General features: G+C 36.3%; 2 protein-coding genes across 2 annotated transcripts; both read left to right on the top strand.

Moving 5' to 3' along the window:
- Positions 1–9,621: 9,621 nt before the first annotated feature.
- On the top strand, positions 9,622–12,075 carry LOC116114108 (ribulose bisphosphate carboxylase/oxygenase activase, chloroplastic-like). The gene is made up of 7 exons (XM_031400262.1): positions 9,622–9,832; positions 10,029–10,139; positions 10,283–10,381; positions 10,491–10,601; positions 10,678–10,984; positions 11,054–11,193; positions 11,394–12,075. The coding sequence occupies exons 1-7, from the start codon at positions 9,692–9,694 to the stop codon at positions 11,925–11,927; spliced, it is 1,443 nt and encodes a 480-aa protein (XP_031256122.1). The 5' UTR covers positions 9,622–9,691; the 3' UTR covers positions 11,928–12,075.
- Positions 12,076–25,118: 13,043 nt separating this feature from the next.
- LOC116114087 lies at positions 25,119–27,188 on the top strand. The gene is made up of 5 exons (XM_031400239.1): positions 25,119–25,461; positions 26,136–26,323; positions 26,419–26,472; positions 26,572–26,650; positions 26,737–27,188. Exons 1-5 carry the CDS (start codon positions 25,119–25,121, stop codon positions 27,186–27,188), a joined length of 1,116 nt encoding a protein of 371 aa, XP_031256099.1.
- The last annotated feature ends 206 nt before the right edge of the window (positions 27,189–27,394 follow it).

The following is a 27,394-nucleotide window of genomic DNA, read 5'->3' as shown; positions in this document are numbered from 1 at the left end:
ATCAAGATTTGAAACACTTGATACCCTCGTCACAGTTCTACCATTCTAAGGACATATATCAATACATACAATAATGATTTACGCGATATAGTATAAAATGCCTTTTATTGATCAATGAACATTATTACAAAGAGTCAATTCTACAATAATTGATTGGCTCTAGGATACCTACTCTAACAGTATGCGGTCCAGTAACCATTGAAGCCAGAGGTGGATCTTCATACTTCATCACATTTACTGATGATTTCAATAGATATCGTTATGTCTACCTTATGAGATATAAATTTGAAGCCTCTGATAAATTCAAAGAATTTAGGAATGAAGTACATAATATGTTGGGCAAAAGTATTAAAGCTCTTCAGTCAAATTGAGGAGGTGAATACTTGAGCTCAGGGCTTTATGAATACTTGAAGGATTATGGGATTGCATCACAACTCACCCTTTCATACACACCCCAATACAATAGAGTGTCTGAGAGGAGGAATAGGACCTTCCTTGACATGGTTGGGTCCATGATGAGTTTTAGTGATCTACCTGCATCATTCTGGGGTTATGCCCTAGAAACTACAACTCACATACTGAACTGTGTGCCATCAGAGTCTGTAGATAAGACTCCATATGAGCTATGGAGTGGGCGAAAGCCCAACTTGTCTTATCTAAAGATTTAGGGTTGTGAAGCTTATGTTAAGAAATTGACTTCGAATAAGCTAGGACCCAAATCTTGTAAATGTATGTTTAAAGGGTGTCCTAAGGAGACCAAAGGATACTATTTCTACCATCTAGAAGAACATAAATTTTTTTACGCTCAAACTGGTGCCTTCTTAGAAAATGAATTTTTTTCTAAGAAGTACTAGTGGGAGAAAAGTAGAACTTGATGAAGTTCTAGAACCACAAGATACATTAGACGGTGGACGTAAAGATATGCCATAGGAAGTGGTTGAACATCGTGAGGAGGTTACTCCACAATCTGTGGATCTAAGTGAACCATCTCATGTAGCACAGGAGCTACGTAGGTTTGGAAGAGTACGCCATGAGCTCGAGAGATGGTTTTCTCATGACTCAACATGGTGACGTACTAGTCTACCAAGACAATGAACCCGAAACGTATGAAGATATTATATCGGATCTAGATTCCGTTAAACAGTTTGAAGCCATGAAATCTGAGATGGACTCCATGTACCAGAACCAAGTATGGCCTTTGGCGGATCCACCTGAAGGGGTAAAACCCATAGGGTATAAATAGGTCTTTAAGAAGAAGACTAACATGGATGGCAAGGTGCATACTTATAAGGCATGACTGGTTGCCAAAGGTTTCAAACAAATTCATGGTATTGACTATGAAGAAACCTTTTCACCGGTTGCCATGATTAAGTCCATTCGGATTATGCTTGCGATTGCTGCATATCATGAGTATGAAATTTGGCAAATGGATGTCAAAATACTTTCCTAAACGGAAACTTTGAAAAGGCTGTGTATATGACACAACCCGATGGTTTCGTTCTTGATGGACAAGTTGATAAGGTATGCAAGTTGCAGAGGTCCATTTATAGACTCAAGCAAGCGTCAAGAAGCTGGAACATTTTTTTTGATAAAGTCGTAAAAGAATTCGGTTTTATCAAAAATGAAGTTGAGCCCTGTGTTTACAAGAAAGTAAGTGGTAGCGTAGTGACATTCTTGGTGTTGTATGTTGATGACATACTTCTGATCGGGAATGATATACCAAACTTGTAGTCGGTAAAGACTTGGTTATCCAAGTGCTTCTCCATGAAGGATTTAGGATAAGCAGCCTACATCGTCGGAATAAAGATCTACCAAGATAGATCCCGTAGGTTGCTTGGCCTAAGTTAGAGTACATACATAGACAAAGTATTGAAGACATTCAATATGGATGAATCCAAGAAGGGATTTCCTCATATATCACATGTTGTCTATCTCTCTAAGGATATGTGTCCTAAAACATACGATGGGAGAGATAGAATAAAGAGGATCTCGTATGCATCATCAATTGGATCCATCCTGTATGCCATGTTATGTACTTTGATTGATGTCTCATGTGCGTTAAGCACTTGCAGTAGATATCAATCGGATCCAAGTGAGCATCACTAGATAGCTGTCAAGAACATCCTTAAGTACCTGACAAGGACTAAGGACATGTTCTTTGTTTATAGAGGGGAAATGAACTCACTATAAGAGGATACAGTGATGCTAGTTTCCAAACGGATAAAGATGATTATCGATTGCAATCTGAGTTTGTATTTTGTCTCAATAGGGGTGCTGTGAGTTGGAAAAGCTCTAAGCAAAGCACTACAATGGACTCAACAACGAAGGCTAAGTATATTGTATTATCCAATGTGGCCAAGGGGGCAGTCTGGATAAGAAGTTCATCAATGAACTTAGTGTGGTGTCCACGATTGTTGATCCAATAGATGTCTATTGCGACAACAATGGAGCAATAGCTCAAGCAAAGGAGACACAGTTTCACTAAAAGTCCAAACACATACTCAGATGATTTCATTTCATCAGAGAAATGGTTGAGAGAAAAGTTGTGCAGAATAGTAAAGTGCATACTGATGACAACCTCGCCAAGCCACTGACGAACCCTCTGTCGTAGCAAAAGCATGAAAAGCACTTAAAGTTATTCAGTATTAAATACATGAATGATTGCCTATAGTGCAAGTGGGAGATTGTTAGAGTAGGTGCCCTAGAGCGAATCAATTATTGTAGAATTGATTCTTTGTAATAATGTTTATTGATCAATAAAAGACATTTTATTCTATATCGTGTAAATCATATTTGTATGTATTGATATATCTCCTTAGGATGGTAGAACTGTGATGAGGGTATTAAGTATTTCAAATCTTGATAGTGAGAACCCTATGATCACATATGGTGGCCATTCTAGAAATGACTATAGCCTCAATATTATTCTGAACAAGGACACAAATATTATGATAAGATTATCATAGTGTTGAAAGACATTATCAAAAGACAGTGACTGATCTCACTTGTCAAGGTTGTTTGCCGACAACTTGGTACAACACATGGGTGCTTGCTGGAGGCAAGTTCACTGGACAGACCCACCAGAGGATTCCATATGGATGGTAACCCTAATATCTATAGAATAAATCATCTAACAAATAGTGGTGCATGTGATCCTTAGACTTGAGATCACCAAAGCACCTTGTGCACCGATTGGTATAGTTTGACACTAGCCCAATGTAGTTCTATTAAGAGCTATCAATATGTAGTGATTGGCTACATTGAGGATTGTATCAAGATTATGATGGTTCAACAAAGGATTCATCACTCCCGGTACAGGAGAAGTTATCTCATTGTGTAATTCAGTAAATGGCAATAACATTAAATCTGTGGCCATAGTAGTATTGTGTTGTTGCTCAATCCAATTTATTTATACGGTCATTGGTCTAGTAGCTGATACAAAGATATTGAGAATAATTGAGGTTGATACTATTTCTGTACCTCAACCTTAATGAGATAATGTATGATGAAAAGATTTGAATGCACGATAACCATATTGTTGATAGGTAGCTATTTGCTGAATCTGAATCTATCAGGTGGCCATGATGCTTTGCTAGGGGCCAATCTTGGTCTATGTGCAGTGAGACAATTAATTGGTGTTAATCGCGATACTACTCACTACCAATATGATAAAAAGCCGATGGGTCACACACTTAGAAGATAATTTAAGAATTAGTTTATGAAAGGGTATTTTCATCTTTTAGGATGAAAGGGTATTTTGGTAATCTCACGTGCAATTAAATTTACTGAGGTTGTTACCTATATTTAATTTTAATATTAAAATTAAAATTAGTGAGGTTATATTTAAATATATGTGCGCATATATTTAAAAGGATTATTATTATTAATCAAATGTTAATATAAACAAATATATATTAATTGATTCTAATTATAATAATAATTAATTAAAATTTAAAATACCAATTAAAGGGTGTTTGGTTGCAAGGATGGATTAGGGTTGGAGCCCATGGGTATTCCTTATTGGAATAGGGTTTTAATTGTTGCACTATATAAGTGCAACTTAAATTAAAACAAGACAATCATTATTCAATATTAAAAACCCTAGTCACCTACCCCACACACTCTCTCTCACGTCCTGTTCATAGATTGAAGAGAAATATTTTTCTCTTCCTGATTCTTTGAAAATCTTTGATTCTTGAAGCCATTGCGTCGTTCTAGCAAATTGGCCCTTAGTTCTTTGGATTATCTTCGTATGGAACAACGTTCGTGCGATTCTATATTGAATCGTTAGTGAAATAAGTTCAAAGACACTTGAAAAAGCCTTCAAATGTTCATAAGATCCTGATTCTTGAATGGATTAATTTTGTTTTGTACATAATTTTGTTTTAACGTGTATACAATAAAATTGATACCTGAATCTTGGCAAAAAGAGCAAGTAATCTATCTTTTAACTTTTATTTTTCTACTGCATTGGGTAGATCGATTCCTTACACTTGTTGCCTGTCTGGGGCTCTGCGCGACGAGCTTCTGGTTAGGGCAGCTAGAGAGCTTTCCGCTCATTGATGCTTGGTAGCCATCTAATAAAATTTTGCCAACCTCACATGGTGTTCACTTTGGAGCTCTTTCCACAGCTTTGTTTGCGGCCTAATGCCCACGATTGGCAAAGTCCAAATTAACTCTTCAGGTGCATCCATGACCTTTGCCTACTCATTTTGGAACCTCGTTAAATATGAGGTTAGTGTTTTGTCTCTCTCGTGATGAATGTTGCTCAAGTAGTTGAGTGACATTGCGAACTATCTCCTCGCTTGGAATTGCTGTAAGTATAACAAAGAGAATTGTTGCCAAGAACTAATAGAGTTCGCCTTGAGTCTTTTATACCAACTCTTAGCATCCCCTAAGAATGTGACCGTGAATTAGCGACACTTTGCCAAGTCAAAAAACCTGGTACAGCTCCATCAGGTCGTTGAAAGTATCAAGATGGTCTCTGGGATCTCCTTTCCCATCGAACTTACTTTCTGGCACCTTGAATTCCTAGGGCAACGGGGCCTGGCAAACTTCCTCTGTGAAGGGAGAGCTCACTATCTCTTCTACCACATTGCTTTGGCGGGCTCTTAGATCGTCAAGTATTTTCTACACCCGATCTAAGTCTTCATTGTGAGGATTGCCCTGGCTGGCTTTGTTCATCCTTACCTTGAATAGGTGAGTTCGCAAGTCTGTTGCTTGTGAGCCCCCTCCATTATGCGCATTGATGTGCAAGGTTGAGTCATGATGGCTGGGCTGGTAGGTGTTATCATGCTCATTAGTGCGTTGCTCATGACATTGGTTATAATCGTAACATTAGTCATTGCCAGATTGGTGCACATGAATCATCTTGCGAGCTTGTGAGAACTGAGCTTGCCTTGGGTATGGGTTAAAACCAGCATGCTGACATTGGGGATACCGTCGAGTAGGTTGGGTACCCCTCTGGCGACCATTATCTTAGTTCTTTCCTATGGGTTGTTTGCTTGGTCGCCTCTCGAGGTTAGTTTGCTCGCAGGACTCTCGTTTTTTAGGGGAATATTCTTGGCAGTGTTGAGATTTTCAGTCATGCCTCGGCATTGACAAATCAGATTGGTTGCTGGCCAAGTTTTGACCTGTTGGGGTGACATCGGTGAAGTGCGGTTGGTCAAGGTCTTGGGGGGCTAATTGATAATTTCTCAACTCAACCACATTTTGTTGCACAGCCTGTGCCACCATCGTTTTGATCATCTCCACCAACTAGCAATTCTCAGAATTTGACATCCCTGCCCATAGTTGGTTCGTGGCTGCTACATTGGTGACACTGGTGGTCGACGCCTAATGACGTCTTGGTGCACCTCCTAGTAGGTGGTCTCCACGTTGTCATGGTTCTAGGTAGTGGTCTTTGATTTGGTTCGTACCATCATGGGCTTTGAGTGACCCAGTTACTGGAGTTTGTTTGTCGAAAATTCTGAAATTTGGTGGAGGCCCTTATTCTAATGCCAAAATGTTGATGTAGGAATACACCAACTAGAGTGATCTGATCGACCTTGATGGTATCGGAACTGATCTATGCGTGCTTACAGGTAACCAACAATATTTAAATGGAAAATGCAGTTAAGTAAATGACAAAAAAGTTTTTAAAGTGGTTCGGTGAGTTATACTATTGAGCCTATATCCACTATTCTTGTATTTGCTGTGAGAGTTTACAATAATAATCCTAGAATAATTTGTTAACCTCTTTCTCATCATTGGAAAGGGTTTATATATAGATTTTGTACAAAGGAAAGAGCGAAAATAAATGGATTACAAATAAGTTTGAAATACAACTCTGATATTCTCGCAATTGAGCGTTGTGATTGCGCTAAGATTGCTGTTGATCTGATTCCTTTCGAGATACCCAGATCTAAAGTTATATGTGAGTTGGTTGAACAACTGTAAGGATTGGTCGCGACTAGCTTATGCTAGGTTGAGTTACAACTCGTCGAGCTTATGCTGGGTCGAATAATCGGTTGAGTCAAGTTGGCTCTGGATCGAGCTTTAACCTCACAATTCTCCGAGCTAGATAGAAAAATCACACACAACAAAAGTAGAAATAAAGTATAACAATTATCGCACGGTTGCGTTGATCACAAGTGTATCATAAATAAAATCATTGATTCAGAAGTGGTGCAACTTTAAAGAATTTTCCAATTAATCAATGCCTTTAGTTTTGCAAGAGTGTAAAAGCTATCTAATTTATGAAAATATAAACAAAACAAATGTATGTAAATTAATGATAACTATGTTATTATATTTTGATATAATATTTAAAATTTATTATAATAAAAAAATTAAAATAGTACTAAAAATACATAATGCGTAAAGGATTTGCAAAAATTATGTAGACGGTAAAATCTACAGTTGATTCGGAAGAGACAGATCCTGTGAGAATTCAGCCACTGATAATCTGATGGACCTACACAAAGAGGAAAATAGGACATGAAGGCTTGGGTGACACCGATGTGGTGTCGACCGTAGGCATTTTGACGCTCAAGTCAGTGAGGTTGAGGGTATTTTAGTGAGGACTAAGAGAGGAACAAATTATCGGAATAATGCAGCTAGGCTATCCTAACACAAAGTGGTCGGAGTCAGGCTTTGCGGTGGTTTAGGGTGGTAAAGTCAACCGAAATGAAGCTTTACAGTGGGAGAGACAATGGTTCTTGAGAGCAAGAATTTTAAGAGCTTATGGGCTATTTCTAACTCCATAATGAGAGGGTTTGCCTCTATTTATATAGTGAACCCAAGAGGTTGGAGTCTTAGTAGGACTCTGAGTCCTACTTGGTAGATGAGTCTCAATCAGGAAAGAAGAATTATCCATTGCCTCTATGAGACTAGGCTTATCACTTCAAGTAAGATTTGGAATCTTGACCAAAGTGGAAAGTAAATAGGATTTTGATTCTTATTTTAGACTGTTGTGGGCTAATGTGTTGGAATCCAATTTAGTTTAACTTGTATGATAGGCTAACTCAAAGAGTGGTTAGTTTACAAGGCAGATTAAAACGTAATCCCAACTGGAATTGGGCTAAGGCACTAGGTCGTAATATGTCGATTTTGTTATTGGACCTCGTCAGGCCCAATACAATTTTTCGCCCATACATATTAGAATTATATAAAAGGGGTACTTTTTACCAAAGAAAATAATCATAGATTAAGATGTTTTAGTAGTAAGATAAAAGTTAAATATTTTAGCTTTTTACTTATAAGCAGATATAAGTTAAAACAACAAAGAAATCTAAAGCATTTTAATCTACTAAAATGAGTTATATGAAGATTTAAGGAAAAAAATAAAATAAAATAAACAGACCCTATGTTAGAGAGTCATGATAAAATTATTAAAATAGGAGAATTATAAGAAAAGGAGAAAAAATTAGAATATAAAATAGTACAATATCATTTTTACCACAGACTAATAAATTTATATTATATATAAATTTTTTTTATATTCATTAAACTATTTTTCTATTTAATGAGATGTGTAGTATTATTAAAATTTATACAGTAAAACCTCTCTATAGTTATAATGGTGGGACTAACTAATTTTATTACTATGAGAAGGTTATAACTTAATAGAGGTGTAGTTTAAAAAAATTTCTTATTTCATAATTCATGTTTTAGTAGTACAATATTAGGATTTCAATTCATGTTTTAATAACATTAAGGTTTTAATTAAGCGTTTCAATTGCCTACTTTTGAAACATATAAAAGATTGTGTTTTGAAACCAACAAAGATAATTGTCCTTGATGGAATTGTAAATGCAGTTACTGTATGACAACTGATGTGAAACCACAGACAATTACCAATTGTTTTAAGCATTACATACTCAAGACCCCTGATGTCAATGAATTGCAAGTTACAAATGAAGTGGATGAGGAGAATCAAAGAGTCATTGTAGAATTGAGTGATCAGATTCGAAAATTTCCCTACTCTAATTGAATGAATATTAATGTCTTCTTTAATAATCCAAATGAGTAACAAATCATGTATGCTTTAACAAAAGAAGAAATCATTTCTACAATTAAACAAGAAGAGAAAATAAATAATTATGAGGATGATAGCACGGAAATATAAAAAGTTTCATGTCAAAAAGCTTTAAACATGCTTGAGAAGCTAGAAATGCTTTGGCTTTAACAAGATAATATTCATGCTAACAAGTAATGTACCCACAAGTTAAAAGATGTAATAACAACTCCAAAGTATAAATTATTATCCTAAACAACTTCAGATAAATATTTTATTTCATCTTAAATCTTTAATATAACATACCATATATTTTTTTTCTCCAATATACAGATAATTATTACTATGTGGAGGCAACTTTTCTTAAGACGGGAATTAGAAAAATTATAATTTATTATAATGTGAAGTTTATTCTTATTTATTTCTATCCCAAATTATGAATAAATTTTTTTATGACTATATAGAGTTTATTCCTATATAGAGTATCACTATAGAATGGTTTTACTGTACTTACATGGTATATATGCATTGGCTTACAATATATATCAAATAAATTTTAAAAAAAAGAAAATTGTGATTAAATTCTATATGAAAATGACCTATGGTAAGCTATGGAATAGATAATGCTCTAGTCGGCCCTTGCGCAGAATGTGAAGCCGTTAATATATATAAAAATACCTTGACACACAAGGGCCCCTTTTCTGAAAGAAAAAAGAAAGCCGCAAGAAAAAGTACCTGAAAGCTAAGGATACTTCATTGTAATATTCCATTAACTGATAAATTTATATTTATATGATTTTTTGTAAATGGGTTCGACATACAAGCGCTCCTTCCAGGAAGGAAAGAAAGGAGCATTAGGTCGAGTCATCTTTCTTCGACATATGATAAACACATTAGTCAAGTCAATAAAGAAAAACAGACATTAGAGATACAAGTATTATTGGTGATAGAGATAAGAAAAAAATACCTGAAAGCTTACGAAACTTCATCGAAGATTCTGTAATATTCCATGCTGACCTTTAACAGGTTACGCAATAAAATTAAGCAAAATAATTGAGCATATACATGCTTATAAAAAGGGAACGAAACTTCATTTCATTTAGTGGACATTCCAAATCTCTCTTTGTTCTTGCTTTATTTTGTTTTGTTCTTTTTAATCTCCTTAATTATCATCAAGAGAGACGACAAATAGACATGGAGAATGGTCATGCTAACCAATCATCAGGATCTGAGAAACGTATAACCATTCATGACTGTGCTCAGTCGGGAGATATTGATGGGTTTCAGAAGCTACTTCAGGATAATCCATCTCTTGTCGAAGAAAGAAATGCATTTGTAAGATTAATTTTTTATTTTTTAATCCTTTTGAAAGAATTAGAATTTTTCAGTTGGTTCTTTAGAGGGTTTTGGACAAATTAAGAAGGGAACAAAAATTAAGTTTCTTTGCAAATTAATTAATTTAAGTACAGTTAAGCTGAGGCCTGAGTGTGTTTATCTTCCAATTTATGCATTCATTTTGGTTTAAATGCAGATGTCGGAGACACCCCTTCATGTTTCTGCTAGTAACAACAAGACAGAAATAGTGAAATTTCTGCTTGAATGGAAAGAAGATGATAAAGTTGACTTGGAAGCGAAAAATATGGTATGTGTTCCTTATAAATTTTCCAGAGAGAAATCTAATCACTATAAAGCGAAATATGCTTGTAAAAATATGATTGCTTAACTAGTAAAAAGCAACAAATATCTGTTATATATTCTGGATTTTTGATCAGTTGAGTTTTGCAGTACGGAGAAACTCCACTGCATGTAGCAGCCAAGAATGGGTGCAATGAAGCTGCACGATTACTTCTTGCTCATGGTGCTCTTGTTGAAGCCAAAACTAAGGTGCCTTCTGATTGTACTACCTTATATTCCCATTCAGTAGCACTTTTTTTCCTGGAAAATGTGATAGTGATATTAATTTTATTCAAAATTTCCCCATTTTTACATGCAGTATGGAGCGACACCACTGATGCTTTCTGTTTATCACTCAAGTCGAGCTGAAGACTGTTCAATTGTGGAGACATTGCTCGAGAATAATGCTGATTGTGATGCTACTGATGATGTATGTATTTTTGTATTCTAAAATAATAAATTTATTTCTTGCTAAATAGCAGTAATTTAAGTAACTTTGAATGCAGGAGGACATTAATCCTGTAGATCATCTTTCAAAAATCCAAGAAAGTGGGAAGTTGCATGATTTATTACACTCTCACCAAGGAGAGCAACGAAAGAAAAAGTTACTTGAAGCAGGCAGCAAGCAAAAAGAAAGGATGGATGCCCTCGAAAAAGAGCTATCAAATATTGTGGGTCTGGATGAACTTAAGAGGCAACTCCGGAAATGGGCAAAGGGCATTCTTTTGAATGAGAGGCGCAAGGCCATTGGAGTGAAAATCGGCACTGCTGGAAGACTTCCTCACATGGCATTTCTAGGAAATCCTGGAACAGGTAAAATTGCTGCTGGAATATTTTGTTTACTTAACTATCAGATTAAATGATTGTTTTCATATTGGATAGGTAAGACAATGGTGGCTCGAATCCTTGGAAGACTACTCAATAGTGTGGGAATTTTGAAAACTGACAAAGTAAAAGAAGTTCAACGGACAGATTTAGTTGGTCAATATATTGGTCACACTGGATATAAGACTAAGAGGATGGTACACCACTTTGCTTTCTATATCATATGTTCGACGTAGCTAGAAATTTATTTACTAAAAAAATGTAAATAGTTTGATGTACTTGTATTCTCTCTTTACCTTTGATATTTCAAAATACATAATATCTCAGAAAAATTTATTAGATTAATGTATGGTTTATATTAACATATTATTAATAATAATAATAATTTCATGCACAGATCCAAGAAGCCGAGGGAGGTATTCTTTTTGTGGATGAAGCATATCGACTAATCCCTGAGGAGAGAAGTGGCCGTGACTTTGGATTAGAAGCCTTAGAAGAGATCATGTCTTGTATGGACAATGGAAAAGTTTTAGTCATATTTGCTGGCTACAATGAACCAATGCAACGTGTCATATCTTCTAATGAAGGTTTTAGCAGAAGGGTTACTCACATTTTTAATTTTAAAGATCTGAGCTGTGAAGAATTAGCTAATGTTCTCCGTCTCAAGATGAAGAATCAAGCCAAGGATAGCGTGTTACATGGGTTTAAATTGCATTCTTCTTGTGCTATAGATGTCATTGCAGAGTTAATAAAGACACACACAATAAAAACTCAGCGTATGAAAATGAACGGTGGTTTAGTGGATATAATGTTAACTAATGCTAAGGAGAATCTGGATCTTAGGCTTAGTGATGATTGTGAAGACAAGGATGAAATGCTCACAATCAAATTCGAGGATTTTGAAGCAGCTATGGAGTTTTTACCTGAATAAATGTTTGGCATAAAAGAACTTATTATACAAAAAATAATCATCTCTTCTAGCGTTTGAGTGCTATGAATAAGTGTTCTGGCTTTGTGCCTCTCTGAATGTTTGAGTGTTAGGAGATATTGATTTGTATTTGTAATAACTATTTGAAGTATTTGGGATGATGAAATTAATTTTCTTTCTCTGTCATTCCTATCTTTATTACTTATGACAGTTTTCTTTTCTTGTTACTTTTTTTTTTTTTTTTAATTTTATATTCAAGAAATACTTGATGTTGGAGGCATTTTCTTTCTTTCTTTCTTTCTTTCTTTTTGGTTTACGTTTAAGAAATATTTGACATTGGAGTCAATAATGGCTGATGCTTGTAATTATCAAGAGCAAGTTGTAGAATGGTTCAGCTGCTAATCAGGGCCGTCTCAAGAACATTTGTAACCCTAGACAAGAGTTACTTTGGGGGTCTTCTAATAATATAAGCATATATTAAAAAAAATTATTTCAAATTTATTTTTCTTACCTTTTGAGATGTAAAATCACTAGGAGAGGTGGACAGTGACCGACCAGTTAATAGAGTCAGGTTGGTGGGGGGTTTTAGAGAGCAGATGTTGGAGAAGTGATGGGTGCTGAAATGGGTGACTTCTAATTAATGCCAGGATTGACCAGAAAAGACTTGAGAAGTCGCGACCCAAAAGGTATCAATGGCCGGTGATTGGCGCAGTAAATGGATGAGTATAATAAGGGTTTTGGTGAGAGGGCTGAGGGGAGGAAGGTGGTGTCGGGGAAGGCCAACGACGCCGGGTACATGTCGAAAAGGCCGAAAATGGCTGTCGCCGTGGTGGAGTTGGGTTATGAGATTCGTAAAAAATTGGCCAAATTGAGGGGTATCATGTAACGCCCACTTTGAGGTACGTTATTGATTTATGTTTATTTTTCCCTTAATGTGGTGAATTGGTGCTTGGCTAAGTTTGTATGTTGATATGGTTGTGTGAATGCCCTGAATTTGATGAAGTCTTTGCAAATTTTGGAAATGCAGACTTCACCGTAGCGAAGAAGAATCGTCGCCGTGGCGATGTAGGCTCTGCATTTTTTCGTTGGGGCGACGAGCTTGCTGATTTTCCTTGTGAAGTTTCTAGAGAATTTTCCATAAGGGTGAAGTGACCATTCTATCCTTAATTAGCAGGAAAAGTGGGGAGTGAAATGCAAGGAAATTTCATGGAGAATATTTTAGAATGGGGGTGAATTTGTAAAGAATGAAAGGTCAAGGATGGAATTTTTAAGAAAGTGTAAGGGCAAAATGGGAAAGAGTGTTTATTTATATGAGCTAAAAAGGTTTTAGCCTTAGAAACCCTCCCATTCTCTATATCTCATACACTTCTACTACTCTCCATTTCTCTCAATTCTTCATCCATTTGCTAAATGAAATTGAGGGCTTTTGGTTGAATTTTTATAAGGATTTGATCCTAAGCATCAAGAGGTAAGGATTCTTGTTCTAGACATAATATTAAGTTGTGTTAATGTTGAATTCTTATTAAGTTTATGCTTAGGGTTTAAGAGGAAGAACAAGTCCAACAAGATAAAGGGTTTCTTGTGGATCTACTCAAGCCATATGTAAGTAAATCCAACCTAAGCTAAGATTTAAGCAATCAAATAATTAGTTATGCATGTATATGCTTATGAGTTGAATTTGAATGATGAGAATGTGATTGTTGATGAGTAGATGGCTTATGATAAGTAGAATTGAGCCATGAGAAGAAGAGTTGAGATTGTGGTGACCAAGTGAAGTTTGGTGAAAGAAATTGAGTAAAATATTTGAAGTGTTTTTCTTGGCCATGTTTAAATTTATTGTGGAGGAGTTTTGCTCCATGAATGGATGGTTTAAGAAAGAAGTAGAGATTTGCCAAAGATAGAATTAAAGTATGCATGCATGATGTTTGATGAAATGCCTAAGAGAAGCTTATGCATAAGTAGAGAAACTTATTTTTGTGCAACATAGCATGATTGCACTTAAGAAAGAAACATAAGCATGAGCCATCCATATGCATATACTTACATATGCATAGAACCTAAAGAAAGAATAAAGAAAAAGAAAGAAAAGCACTAAAGAATTAAAGAAAGAAAAAGTGTTAAAGAAGAGAAAAGAATAGGTTGTTGCGATGGGGAATCCGTGGGTACTAAGAAAAATTTCCCACATACACGTCGCCTTCAGTGAGCGGCATAAGAAGAAGAAGAATTTGTACGATCCGTAAGAGTGTATGTGGATGAGGGTTGTACCAAGAAGAATTCCTACATGCACGCCACCTTAATTGAGTGGCCTAAGAAGAAAGAAAGAATTTGTACAGTCCGCAAGAGTGCATGTACATGAGAACTATACTCACTCACATGGCCAGGGTTCCAAATCCATGCATCAATTAAATGCAATCGGCAAAGAATAAGAAAGAATGAGAAAGCTTGAACAAGCAAAGGAAAGAAAAGAAAAGAGGAGCTTGAGCAAGCAAGAAAAGAAAGAAAAGAAAAGAATAGAAGGAAAAGAAAAGAAATAGAAAAGAAGAAAGAAAATGCATTTTCTATGCATTATTGAATATGCATTTCATTCATGCATATTACCATGACTTCTCTCATGGTTAGAAAGAATTAGAAAGAAAGAACAGATAGAAAGAAAGAACATGGAGAATTAGAAAGAAAGAAAAAGCAGTGACAATTAGAAACGAGAAAGAAAAGAGAAAGAACTAAGAATGAAGAAGAAGAGAATTAAGTAAGGAAAGAACCAAAGAAGAAGTTGCGGGGATAGAAGAGATTAAGGATTTACTTACTGAGCATTTTTGTGCTCACCCCGTTGTTTCCCATGTTTTGTAGGAAATAGGTGAGCAATGGTCGGAGGGACGTCGACAAGCAGAGAGAAATGGCATTACTGTCCACCGTTGTAAAAGCTTATATATATGTTATTTTGCTATGTACAGAATAATATATGTTTAGTAAAGAAAATTTTTGGGCCCATCTGTTTTTCATTTGCTATAAATATACTTTTATCATAGATTTTTTTTTTTCTAAGTATACTAGTAGAAAGAAGTCATACATATCAAGACTAGGAAAACACTTAGGAAATGATAGAGTGATCATTCAGATCGATTTTAGTGAGAAAATCAATTGGAATTAGATCCAAATGGCCGACGACGGAAGAGGGGTGGAGATGATTTATGTAAATGTCGAATTGTGAGAGTGAATTTGGGGTGAGTAATTTGAGACAAGTAAATGACCATTTTAGCCTTTCATTGTTAAAAGAAATTCAATGTGTTAATTTAGGGGTGTAAATTAAAATATATGAAACTAGAGGTACAAACTACTATTTTGTCAAACTTTAGGTAGGAATATATGTAAAAAGTTTATAATAAATTTGGGTCTTTTTAGCTTTTTTTGGGGTCTCTTAGGTAAGTCTGGATAATAAATTATACACTATTTTAATTTTTGTAACATATTCAAAAAAAAAATTTATAAAAAATTTGGTCTATTTTTTGCCTTATTTTTTGGGGCTTTAGGCAGGTGCCTCACCTACCTACTCCTTGGGCTAGCCCTGCTACTAATGATGAAGGACTGTAATTTGTGGGAATCTAGAAAACATAATAGAAACACATATTATGTCAAACTGAATAAGTCAAGCAAGTCTTGCCACAGTCACGTGTTCACACCTCAAATACACATTCTACTTATAAATTATTATATGTTGATGCTGACTGTTTTACTTAAATATAATAAATAATTAAACATTAACTTTCCTAAAAAGAAAAATTAAAAAATGAGGCTCCGTTTGGTTTAGTCTTTAAAAAACTATTATGGTTTTCCCAATAAAGATAACAGTAAAAATGGCGTTTGGTTCACATATCCATCAAAAGATTCAAAAAAAATTACTCAGAGTATTTTTGACCGTTTCTGTCAAGTCTTTTGTCAATAACTTTTTCGCTATTATTTCGCCCAATGCCTACTGACATCTTTATTGCATCTTCTTCTTTTTATTTACTACACCCATTCGCTTTAGCAGAACACACCCGTGACTTCCTCTCGCTCAATCCATCAACCAAGCACAAAACACTCTGAAATAACTTTTCTATGTTCTCACCCAACTCCTACTGAGCTTTTTATTTCATCTTCTTCTCTTCATTTACTCCACCTATGCTCCACCAAAGCATAGCCGTGAATCCCTTCCCCTCTCTCAGTCCATCAACCAAGCACAAAGCACCCATTTTTCTTCTTCTCCTTCTTCATTGAAAGTTTCAAACTCATAGAAACTCATAGAACAAAGTTTCAGACTCATAGAAACCCATAGAACACTTTCTTCATCCTCCCGTGAAGAATCATTGCTGCGTTTCAATTTCCTTTCAGATCCAGATACAACTCTGCTCATATCTCCCATGTCGTCGTCAACACCTCAGATTTGGTGCACATAATTGAAAATCTTTTAGTTCTTCTTCTTAGGTTAGTGATCTCTTTGTTTTTTTACCGCAGTTTCCCATCTCTGTCTCTTTTTCCAATCAGTGATAATCTTTATAAGTTGACCTTTGCTGGGGACTGAACACTGTTTTACCTCACTCTGCACTCCGGTACACCTCAACTGGCAATTCTAGGTACGCTCTTTGCTGCATTTGACGACGTCCTTTGATACGTTTCTGTATAATTCAAGCTCATTCATCAAGAAACAACACCATGATTTGATTTCTTTGTCTTTTTTTTTTTTTTTAATTAAAGATATTTTAGTGACACAAGTCTGCAAATAGTTAGTGCTTTCAATACTGCTTTGTTTAGTTTGATGAGGAAAATCATTGAAAACAAAGTGAACAGAAGTTTGTTGTTTGTATTTTCTATTAAAATGTGAAAAAAGGGTAATGGTGAAATTGGGTATTCTTTAAATTTTAACTTCATAACAAAAAAATCTGCTTTTCAGAAACTAAGATCATGGTTCTTGTTTACTAGATGATACAAAACATAAGTACATGTATAGCATATTTTTGTTAGGTGGATGGACAATTATTCTTTTATTTTTATTTTTTCAATTTTATAGTGAATGGGAACTCTTTTTGAATTGATAGACCATACCAGTTTTGTTAATTATTTTGTGAAAATATAGTGTATACTTTGACATGGTATTACATAAGCTTTGGTGTCAATATCTAATCCATTCTGAATGTTAAGTAATATGCAATGTATGGTATATAGTTTTGATTCCTTGTGTGTATATGTATGTTTAAGTAAGCACATGGTTGCTGTTAGTGTTTATGTGCTGGAGATAACTAAGAAAAGAATGAGAGCATGATACGATTGAAGAAAAGTGTCTGAATTCTTAAGTTCAAAAATGAGTTTACACTTCAACTAATAAAGTTGATATTACACTATTACACCAAACATGCAGACATATAATAACTTGATTTTAATCTGAAGCTACTGACTTAATACCAACTAAACAACAACTATGTAACACATCCCATATAATCCGGGACACATATCAAGCATTACAAAATAAGTATAACTTTGCAGTATTACAAATGGACCCCTGGCAAATTGCCTTTTAGTTTTACTGCCAAAAACATATTTGAAACATCAGTTGAACTGCTGCATTTCCAGCCAAGTATCAACCTTCAACACTTCTCCTTGATGGTTGGCTGGAAACACCAAGTCTGAATCTGAATTCTTCAAACTTTGCTTTGGAGACAGCCTTGGTCATGATGTCAGCCACTTGATGTTCACTCTTGCAATGCATTAGATTTACTTCACCATTTTGCTCAGCTTTTCTCACGGCATGGAATTTAATTTTTATGTGTTTTGTTCGTCCATGCTGCACAAGATTCTTGGCCATAGCTACTGCAGATTGGTTGTCACACATGATAGCAGTAGCCTTGTTCTGTTTCAGCTTCAAGTCATCAAGAATTTTCCTTAACCAAATGGCTTGATTCACAGCTGCAGCAGCTGATATGTACTCTGCTTCAACTGTGGATTGAGCCATGGTTTCTTGTTTCCTGGAAAGCCAGCAGATAACACCATGATTCAGGAAGAATGCAAATCCTGAAGTGCTTCTCATATCATCTGTTGAACTAGCCCAATCACTATCCGAATAACCAACTAAACTGAAGTCCTCTGATCTTTTGAACCACACCCCATATTCAATGCTTCCTCTTACATACCTCATTACCTTTTTTGCTGTTTTGAAGTGTGTTTCAATTGGATTACTCATAAATCTGGATAGCAAACTGGTTGCATACATTAAATCTGGTCTAGTTGCTATCAAATACAGCAGACACCCTATCAAGCTCCTGTACAGACCTTCATCAACCTTCTCACCATCCTCATCCTTTAACAACTTTGAGTTTGGAACCAAAGGCAGATTTACTGGTTTGCAGTTTTCCATGCAAAATTTTTTCAAAACTTCACTCGCATATCTTTTTTGATTCACAAAGATCCCATCCACATGTTGATCAATCTCCATTCCAAGGAATTAAGACATTCCACCCAAGTCAGTCATTTCAAACTCACTTTGCATGGATTTCTTGAATTCATCCACTTAAGCTTGATTGCTTCCAATTACTAGAAGATCATCCACATATAGTGAGATGATCATCAAGTCATCATCAACTTCTCTAATGTACAAGGTGTATTCATTTGGACTCCTAACAAAATCCAGATTCAGCAGGTGGTCATTAATCCTGCTGTACCAGGCCCTTGGAGCCTGTTTTAGGCCATGCAAGGCCTTCCTTAACATATACACCTTTCCCTCTTGTCCTTGGATCACATATCCTTTAGGTTGTTCGATGTAGATCTCCTCATTCAACTAGCCATTCAAGAAGGCAGATTTTACATCCAATTGGTGAACCTTCTAGGAGAATTGGGCAGCCATTGCAAGTAGCAGCCTAATGGTGTCATGCCATGTAACAGGAGCAAATGTCTCTAGGAAATCCACTCCATATTGCTGAGCAAATCCCTTAACTACAAGCATGGCCTTATGCTTCAGAATTGACCCATCTGGATTCAGTTTTTTTTTTTTTCTGAAAATCCACTTCACTTGGATAACTTTTCTGTTTTCTGGTCTATCCACCAACTTCCAGGTTTGGTTTTTTTCAATCATGGCCAACTCCTCCTTCATGGAACTCATCTAAGATTCTGATTGTGCAGCCTCTAAATAGCTTGTAGGTTCCATTTGAGCTAAGTTGCACCTCTCATACACATCAGCAAGTGTTCTGGTTCCCCTGACAGCAACTTCTTCTTCTGATTCCTCCCCTGAGTCTTTTTCAGTTTGTTCAGGTTGAACCTCACTTAGTTGAGGTTGAGCATCTACATCAGCTTTACCCTTTTTCCAGTTCCAGACTCCTCTTTCATCAACCTTAACATCCCTGGACACCATAACTTTTCTAGAGTCAGGAATATAGAGTCTGTAGGCCTTGGATTGGCTGCTGTAGCCAATGAAAATTCTTGTTACAGCCTTATCCACCAGCTTAGTCCTCTTAGCAGGTGGCACTAGGACATAGCAAAGGCTTCCAAAAATTTTCAGTTCATCCACTGTTGGTTTAATTCCAGTCCAAGCTTCAAAAGGTGTTTGGTTTTTTAAGGCTTTGGTGGGAATCCTATTAAGTAGGTAGACACTTGTGTTTGCTGCTTCTGCCCAAAATGGTTTGGGAAGATTTTTCTCAGCCATTAAGCATCTTGCCATTTCCATGACTGTCCTGTTTTTCCTCTCACAAACTCCATTCTGTTGTGGAGTGTATGGGCTGCTGTATTCATGTCTTATTCCAGCTTCAGTGCACATTTTTTCAAACTCTTGAGAAGTGTATTCAGTGCCATTATCACTTCTCAAGGTTTTGATTGTTTTTTCTGTCAAATTCTCTACTTCAAGTTTGAATTTCCTGAATGTTCCAGCCACCTCATTTTTCTATTTTAGGAAGTAAATCCACCCCATCATAGACCAGTCATCTATGAACAATACAAAATATTTGCTCCCATTAAGTGATAAGGTTTGCATAGGCCCACATACATCCGAGTGAACAAGCTAGAGTTTTTCAAAGGCTCTCCAAGCTTGGTTCACTGGGAATGGTTTCCTACTCATTTTGCCTAGTTGACACACTTTGTACACACCTCTCGGCTGCTCAACAATAGGCAGATTCTAGACTAAATTTTTGGACTGCATTTCAGTCAAATTTCTATAGTGTACATGGCCTAATCTTTTGTGCTACATTTCAGTTTCATCCTCTCTAACATTGCATGTTGTGTGTGGTGTAGCTTTCCACATTATTGGAAAGCTTTTCCCAACCATTTTCACTCTCAAAACCTCATTACCCTCACTGTCTTGAATAATGCAGGATTGTTTTTGAAAATGTAGTGCATAATTCCTTTCCAACATTTGCCCCACACTCAAAAGACTTTGACTTATATTGGGTGCATAAAGTACATTTGAGATTAGTTTTGTACCTTTTGGAGTTTGGATTGCAACATCTCCTTTGCCTCTTGCTTCCACACACTCTCCATTCCCAACCTTGATCTTTGACCGATGAGAGTAATCTATGTTCACAAAGCTACTCAGATCAGGTGTCATGTGATGTGTGCACCCACTGTCAATCAGCCATGTATCATCACAAGTTTGGATCAAGTTAGATGAGGCCATAAATAGCTGCTCTGTCTCCTGCACTGGTTGTTGTTCATCAGCAGTTTGAGCTTGCTGTTGGGACTGCTCTCCTTTGTTTCTGCATACTCTTTCAATATGCCCAAACTGTTTGCAGGCCCTACACTGTATACCAGGTCTGAACTAGCATTTGTGCTCTGCATGTCCCTTTCTTTTGCAATGAGAACAAGCTGGAAAATTTTGCATCCTACCAGCTTTGTTCCATTGGTTGTTGGACCTTTCTTTTCCTCTTTTTTCTCCAGCAGACTTCCTATAATTCCCTTGCACAGGTTTGCCTTTGTAGGTTGCCAGCATTGCCCCTTCATTCGCATCTTCAAGCCTTAGGAGCCTTCTTTGCTTTTGTGCTTGCAGAGCATGGACCAACTTAGTCAATGTGATCTGAGTCAAGTCCTTTGAGTCCTCCAAGGATGAAATCTTGGCTTCAAACCTTTCCGGCAAGCTCACCATTACCTTCTCCACTATTCTGCTGTCTAACATCTCCACTCCACGTAATCTGATTTTGTTGACAATGCTCATCAACCTGTCAACATATTCTTTCAAACTCCCTTCTTAAATTCAGAACCTGCATGTTTCTTGTAGTGATACTTCCCATGAACTCTTCTCTCAACTTGTCCCATGATTCCTTGGCTGTTTCGCATGCCATGATCCTTATAAAACAAGATCTGTGATAGCTGAGTGGATCTGGGACAGGGCTCTTGGAGCCTTTGATGCTTTCTCTTCATGCATTCAAATTTGGTTGAGAGTGGGATTTGGTCCCAGCTGAGGGGGTTGTCTCTCTTCCTCTACATACTGCCAGAGTCCTTGACCCCTCAAGTAAGCCTTCATTTTGACTGACCAAATATGGTAGTGTTCACCGTTAAACACAGGAGGTAGAAGGGAAGCTATTTGAGTAGTCATTTATTTGAAAGAAAACAGGTCTGATGCAAGGCAGTTTCCAAGAGAGCTGGATGTGTTGTTTGGAGAAGAAAATGTTCAGTTTTTTTTGTTGGAATCAACGAAGCTCTAATACCATGTTAGTGTTTATGTGCTGGAGATAACTAAGAAAAGAATGAGAGCATGATACGATTGAAGAAAAGTGTCTGAATTCTTAAGTTCAAAAATGAGTTTACACTTCAACTAATAAAGTTGATATTAAACTATTACACCAAACATGCAGACATATGATAACTTGATTTTAATCTGAAGCTACTGACTTAATACCAACTAAACAACAACTATGTAACACATCCCATATAATCCGAGACACATATCAAGCATTACAAAATAAGTATAACTTTGCAGTATTACAAATGGACCCCTGGCAAATGGACCCCTGGCAAATTGCCTTTCAGTTTTACCGCCAAAAACATATTTGAAACATTAGTTGAACTGCTGCATTTCCAGCCAAGTATCAACCTTCAACAGTGATAATTTGACTTTAAGGGATTGATGAATTCTACATTAGTTGATTTTATTTATATGTGGGAATAGACAGATTTTAATTAGTTTGATGGAAAGACGGCAAAGATGAATAGTCTCAATGAGATTTTTGGAACGAGTGAATCTGATGATTTTAGCAACTTATCAGCAAGACAGATTGGAAAATCTGCAGAGGATTTAATTCCTAGTCATGAAGAAATCAGTTTTGGGATAGTAATTGATCTTGATATGAGGTGGCCTTGCAATTAGATCATAAATGTGGGACAAGGAACTGGTCCAGACTTTGCATTGCTTGATGAAGCTCTATTCAACCCCTATGATGCACTATTTTCTTATTCATTCTAGCAAACTAATCAATGGTTTGAAGAGGTGATGATTTGTCTAACTTATGTATTAATCTTTTTGTAGGTTGATAACTGCTAGTTGATCGCAATAGCTACTTACAATGCTATGAACAAATGTACATGTCACTCAGCCCACCGATGCAGAATTGATTATTACTTTCGATGCCAGAGGACATTTCGACGTTTATCCGGAATTGGGGTACACAGAAGACCTTGATGGTCTACCTTGACCATCGTGTCCCCCGTACTTTCTGTTGAAAGTAGTGTTGGGTCAAACAAGGTAATATTTTCTGTATGTTTTGTTTATAATATTATATGTTGCATATGTTCATATTGATATGTTTCCTAATTGTTACAATATTTCAATCATGGTTGTTGTTCTTGTTAGAGTAGGTGTCCTAGAGCCATTCAATTATTGTAGAATTGACTCTTTGTAATAATGTTCATTAATCAATAATAAAAGACATTTTATTCTATATCGCGTAAATCATAATTATTGCAATAAGTATTGATATATGTCCTTAGAATGGTAGAACCGTGACAAGGGTATCAAGTGTTTCAAATCTTGATAGTGAGAACCCCTATGAGCATATATGGTGGCTATTCTAGAAACATCCGTAGCCCTAGTATTATTCGAAAGTAAGGGCACAGATAATACGGTAAGGCTATCATAGTGTTGAACGACCCTGTCGAAAGACAGTGACTGATCTCACTTGTCAAGGTTGTTTGGTGACAACCTGGTGCAACACACGGGTGCTTGCTGTAGGCGGATACACCACAGCAAGTTCACTGGACTGACCCACCAGAGGATTCCATATGGATGGTAACCCCAGTGTCTATGGAATAAATCCTCTAACGAATGATGGTGCATGTGATCCTTAGACTTGAGATCACCGGAGCGCCTTGTGCATCAATTGGTGTAGTTTGACACTAGCCTAACGCAGTTCTTTTCAGAGCTGTCAATACGGTGGTGATTGGCTGCATCAAGGAGTATATCAAGACTATGGTGGATTGACAGAGGATTCGTCACTCCCAGGTATGGGAGAAGTTATCTCACGGTGCAATTCAGTATATGGCAATGACGTTAAAACTATGGCCACAGTGGGATTGAGTTGTTGCTCTATCCAATTTATAATACAAGTCATTGGTCCAGAAACTGAATACATAATATCGAGAGTAACCAAAGGTTGACACTATTTCTATGCCTTCGTCTCATCGAGATAACGAATGATGAAAGGATCGAATTGCACGGTAGTCATATCGTTGATAGGTAGCTACTTTGCTGAATTCGAATCTATTGGATGGCCATGATGCCTTGCTAGGGGCCAATCTTGGTCTGTGTATTAGTGAGACGATTAATTGGTGTTAATCACGATACTATACACTGTCGGTATGATGAGGAGCCTATGGGTCACACACATAAAAGATAATTTAAGACTCAAGAAGAAAGAAGGGCATTTTCATCTTTTAAGGCGAAAGGAAATTTTGGTAATTTTACAGTGCAATTAAATTTGTTGAGGTCGTAGCCTTTATTTAATTTGTTAGAAAAATTAAATAAGTGAAATTACGTTTAAATATGTGTTCACACATATTTAAATATATTATCATTATTGTTAAATGCTAATATATATTAATTGATTTTAATTGAGATAATGATGGGAAATAAAATAAAAATATCACATATTAGTGTTTGGCAACAAGGGGCATTTGTGTTGGAGCCCAAGCCTATTCCGTATGGGATTAGGGAAAATTGATGTACTATAAAAGGAAAAAAATGTGTTAATTAAAAGTGACAGAATTTTTCTTTGAAAAATACACAGCAGCCCCTTTCGGAAAAGCACTCCCACGGCAAAAACACTTTTGCTTAGAAATCAATTCAATTTGATTTCCTTTTTCTTCTTAATCTTAAAGCCAAAGAGGATCTAGCAAATCCCTTTTTGGTTCTTTTGAGATTGTCTTCGTGTGGACTACGTGGGTGCGATCCTACGCTTGGATCGGTAGCAAAATATTCGTTCACAAATTTGGAGGAGCCTCCAACGTGCGTTTGTTTTCTTTAGACTCAAATTTATTTTTCTGTAGATTTTATTTTATATGAATTGTAAAATTATACCCTTGATCTTGGCTCATGTAAACGATCTCTATATTATATTTGTTTTGTTTGCGCTGCGTATATGAGACCGTTTACTAACAGTTCTCACCCTACTATTATTAGATGAGTGAGTTCGTTCAATGGACTGCTGAACTCACCCATAGGTTTTTAGAACTGTTGGCTAAGTGGGTGAAAACAACCCACGGTACTGCAATAAGAGCTTCTGACCACAGGAGGATTAGTGAATAATTACAAAATGTAGCATAGAAGAAACTGGAAGTGCAACAGTTGTCTTCTAAGTACCAATGCTTGCGGTCGACATACAAGTCTTGGCATGCACTAATAGAACATACGGGGTTTGGTTGGGATCACAAGTCCCAAACTCAAACATGTTCTAAAGAGATATGGGAAGAATATATAAAGGTAAACAACATTTTCTTTTTTCCAATTCTTATAACACAGCAAAACGTATGCACTTTTTTTTTTTTTTTGGAAAATATAAATTTTAACTTATGCATGTTTTTCATTAACAGCAAAACCCTGGTGCATAGCAATTCCTACATAAAGGACTTGTTGATAGAGAGTTATATGAGGTCATATTCCAGAAGCAAAATGCAACTGGCAGATTTGCTTACACATCTGCATCACAACCTGTGGTATCCAACATTGGTTTTCCCAATCATATCAAGGCAGACATGAATCTAGATGACTTCGATCCTGATCCAGATAGATCAACTGGGGAAAAACGATCTAATAGGTCTGGAGATAGCAGGTCCGTAAATAGGAGGAGGAGAAGGAGAGACGGGGAGGGAAACCCATTATTGGGTGTGATTGGTCAGTTGGTGGAAGCTATTTCCAATAAAACTATGGGATCTGCGGCATCAAGTAACAGTGCCGGTAATGGGACCCAAGAGAACACAAGTGCTAGGATGGATCAATATTCCTTGGAAAATTGTCAGGCAATTTTGGAAAGTATGCAACTTCCACCGCAACTATATTTGGATGTTGTGAAGTACTTAATTGCCAACCCAGAGTGGCGTTAGCTAATGGTGAACATGTCACCGGAGATAAGGGAATTTTGGGTTTATAATGATTTCTGTAGTATGTAAATGACAGTGTTTGACTTCCTTGTTGAACTTGTATTTTTCACTTATTACTCTTTATTTATTCCATTGACATTTGAGATATTTTATATTTACTTTCTTCGTATTACAGACTTAACTTGCTTTGTTCTAAGAACCGATACACTATCTATTGTTGTGCAATGATTCATATATGTTGGATATGGTCAACTGAATTTAAAATTGAATGTTATTTATATTTTGGTTAGTATTAAAAAATAATGAACTAATGAACAAACTATTACAATGGACAAGTTTAGATGGCATCGTCTAGCCATACAAACCATAATCAAGATAATGACAGTGAGGAAGTATAGTTATATATACATGCTACAGCCGCATTGTGTGGGGCTATTGCATATGAAATGGAGTTTAGCATGCAACGACGCCAACCTATACATACATCTTCATTAAATGGTCATGATTATATGGTGGAACTACTAAATGGTCATCATACAAGAATATACAATAAGTGTCGCATGAGCAAACGATGTTTTCAAACCTTATGTTATATTTTGGCACAACGAGGCAAACTGCGAGTAACCAGACACATGAGTATTGAAGAACAAGTAATGATATTTTTGACAACAGTTAGGAAAAATGAGTCAAATTGTGACTTTAGGGAGGATTACCAACATTCCGGTGAGACAATCTATAGATATGTCCATGTAGTTTGTGATGCGATATTAGAGTTGACGTCAGACTATATCAAGCCACTTGACTTCACTGATGTTCCATTAGAGATATTGACCAACCCAAACTTCTACCCATTCTTTAAGGTACTTAATTATTTTTAATTAGTTGATAGTTAAGTTCATTGTTTCATAATTGTTGTTCGTCTTCACAAATTACTAAAATGCAATTTTGTCCATAGGACTGTCTTGGAGCGATTGACGGTACACATATACGTGGGTCGACACCGGTTGAGGTAGCAGATACGTATTGAAATCGTAAAGGGGCATTGTCGCAGAATGTGATAGCCGTCTGCAACTTCAATATGTTGTTCACATATGTCGTGACTGGCTAGGAAGGATCTGCCCACGACGTAAGGATTCTGAATTCAGTTCTAGATGATCCTGATTCGGGTTTCTCACATCCTCCTCCAGGTATAACTAACTTGTTTATGTACTATAGCTAAACTGTAAACATTTTTTTTATGATTCTTCAAATAACATTCAGTATTTCATTATAGGCAAATATTACTTAGTAGATGCGGGTTATGCGAACAGAGGTGGGGTCCTCGCCCCACATAGATGGGTTCCTTATCATGTTCCTGATGCGTGTCATAACCTTTCTGGACCTATGGAGTTGTTTAATTACAGACATGCATCGCTTCGGAATGTTGTGGAGAGGACCTTTGGTGTTTTTAAAAAAAGGTTCCGCATTCTTGATGGGATGAATAATTACCCATTGCAGAAGCAAGCTAACATTGTTATGGCATGTTGTGTAATTCATAATTTTATCAAAAGGTTCTATATGAACGACCCTATCTTCCAAAGGTTTAATGGCAATAGAGTTTGTGAGGAAGGAAATGGGATGGGTTCAAATCAACTGACTCAGCGTAATACAGACGACATGGGAAGGGTGAGGGATAGCATAACTACTGCTATATGGGCAAAACATGAGTCCAGCTCGTATTGTTAACTGAATATTGGGGTACATAGAATTTTGAGGGATGATTATTAGTAGCTTCGTATTATTAATTTATATATGTATTAATGCCGTGTTTTTAAATGATATATTAGTAGTCAAAATTATTATGGAGAAATTGTTTTTAATTCAGTGATAAAAAAATTACCAAACAACTAATTAATATTATTTAAATGTGAATTGAAAAGTTCAATAATCAA

The sequence above is a fragment of the Pistacia vera genome, unplaced genomic scaffold (genome assembly GCF_008641045.1).
Source record: "Pistacia vera cultivar Batoury unplaced genomic scaffold, PisVer_v2 Contig70, whole genome shotgun sequence".
Lineage (NCBI taxonomy): Eukaryota > Viridiplantae > Streptophyta > Magnoliopsida > Sapindales > Anacardiaceae > Pistacia > Pistacia vera.
Note: the sequence above shows the minus strand (reverse complement) of the source record. Positions and strands in the feature narration are given on the sequence as shown.

Bases quoted from the DNA above. Each gene is read 5' to 3' on its own strand.
- LOC116114108 (XM_031400262.1), top strand. From the start codon at position 9,692: ATGGAGAATGGTCATGCTAACCAATCATCAGGATCTGAGAAACGTATA. The intron at 9,833-10,028 runs GTAAGATTAATT...GTTTAAATGCAG, and splicing joins TCGAAGAAAGAAATGCATTT to ATGTCGGAGACACCCCTTCA. The intron at 10,985-11,053 runs GTAAAATTGCTG...CATATTGGATAG, and splicing joins TCTAGGAAATCCTGGAACAG to GTAAGACAATGGTGGCTCGA.
- LOC116114087 (XM_031400239.1), top strand. From the start codon at position 25,119: ATGAATCTAGATGACTTCGATCCTGATCCAGATAGATCAACTGGGGAA. The intron at 25,462-26,135 runs GTTAGCTAATGG...TTTTGACAACAG, and splicing joins AATTGCCAACCCAGAGTGGC to TTAGGAAAAATGAGTCAAAT. The intron at 26,324-26,418 runs GTACTTAATTAT...TTTTGTCCATAG, and splicing joins ACTTCTACCCATTCTTTAAG to GACTGTCTTGGAGCGATTGA.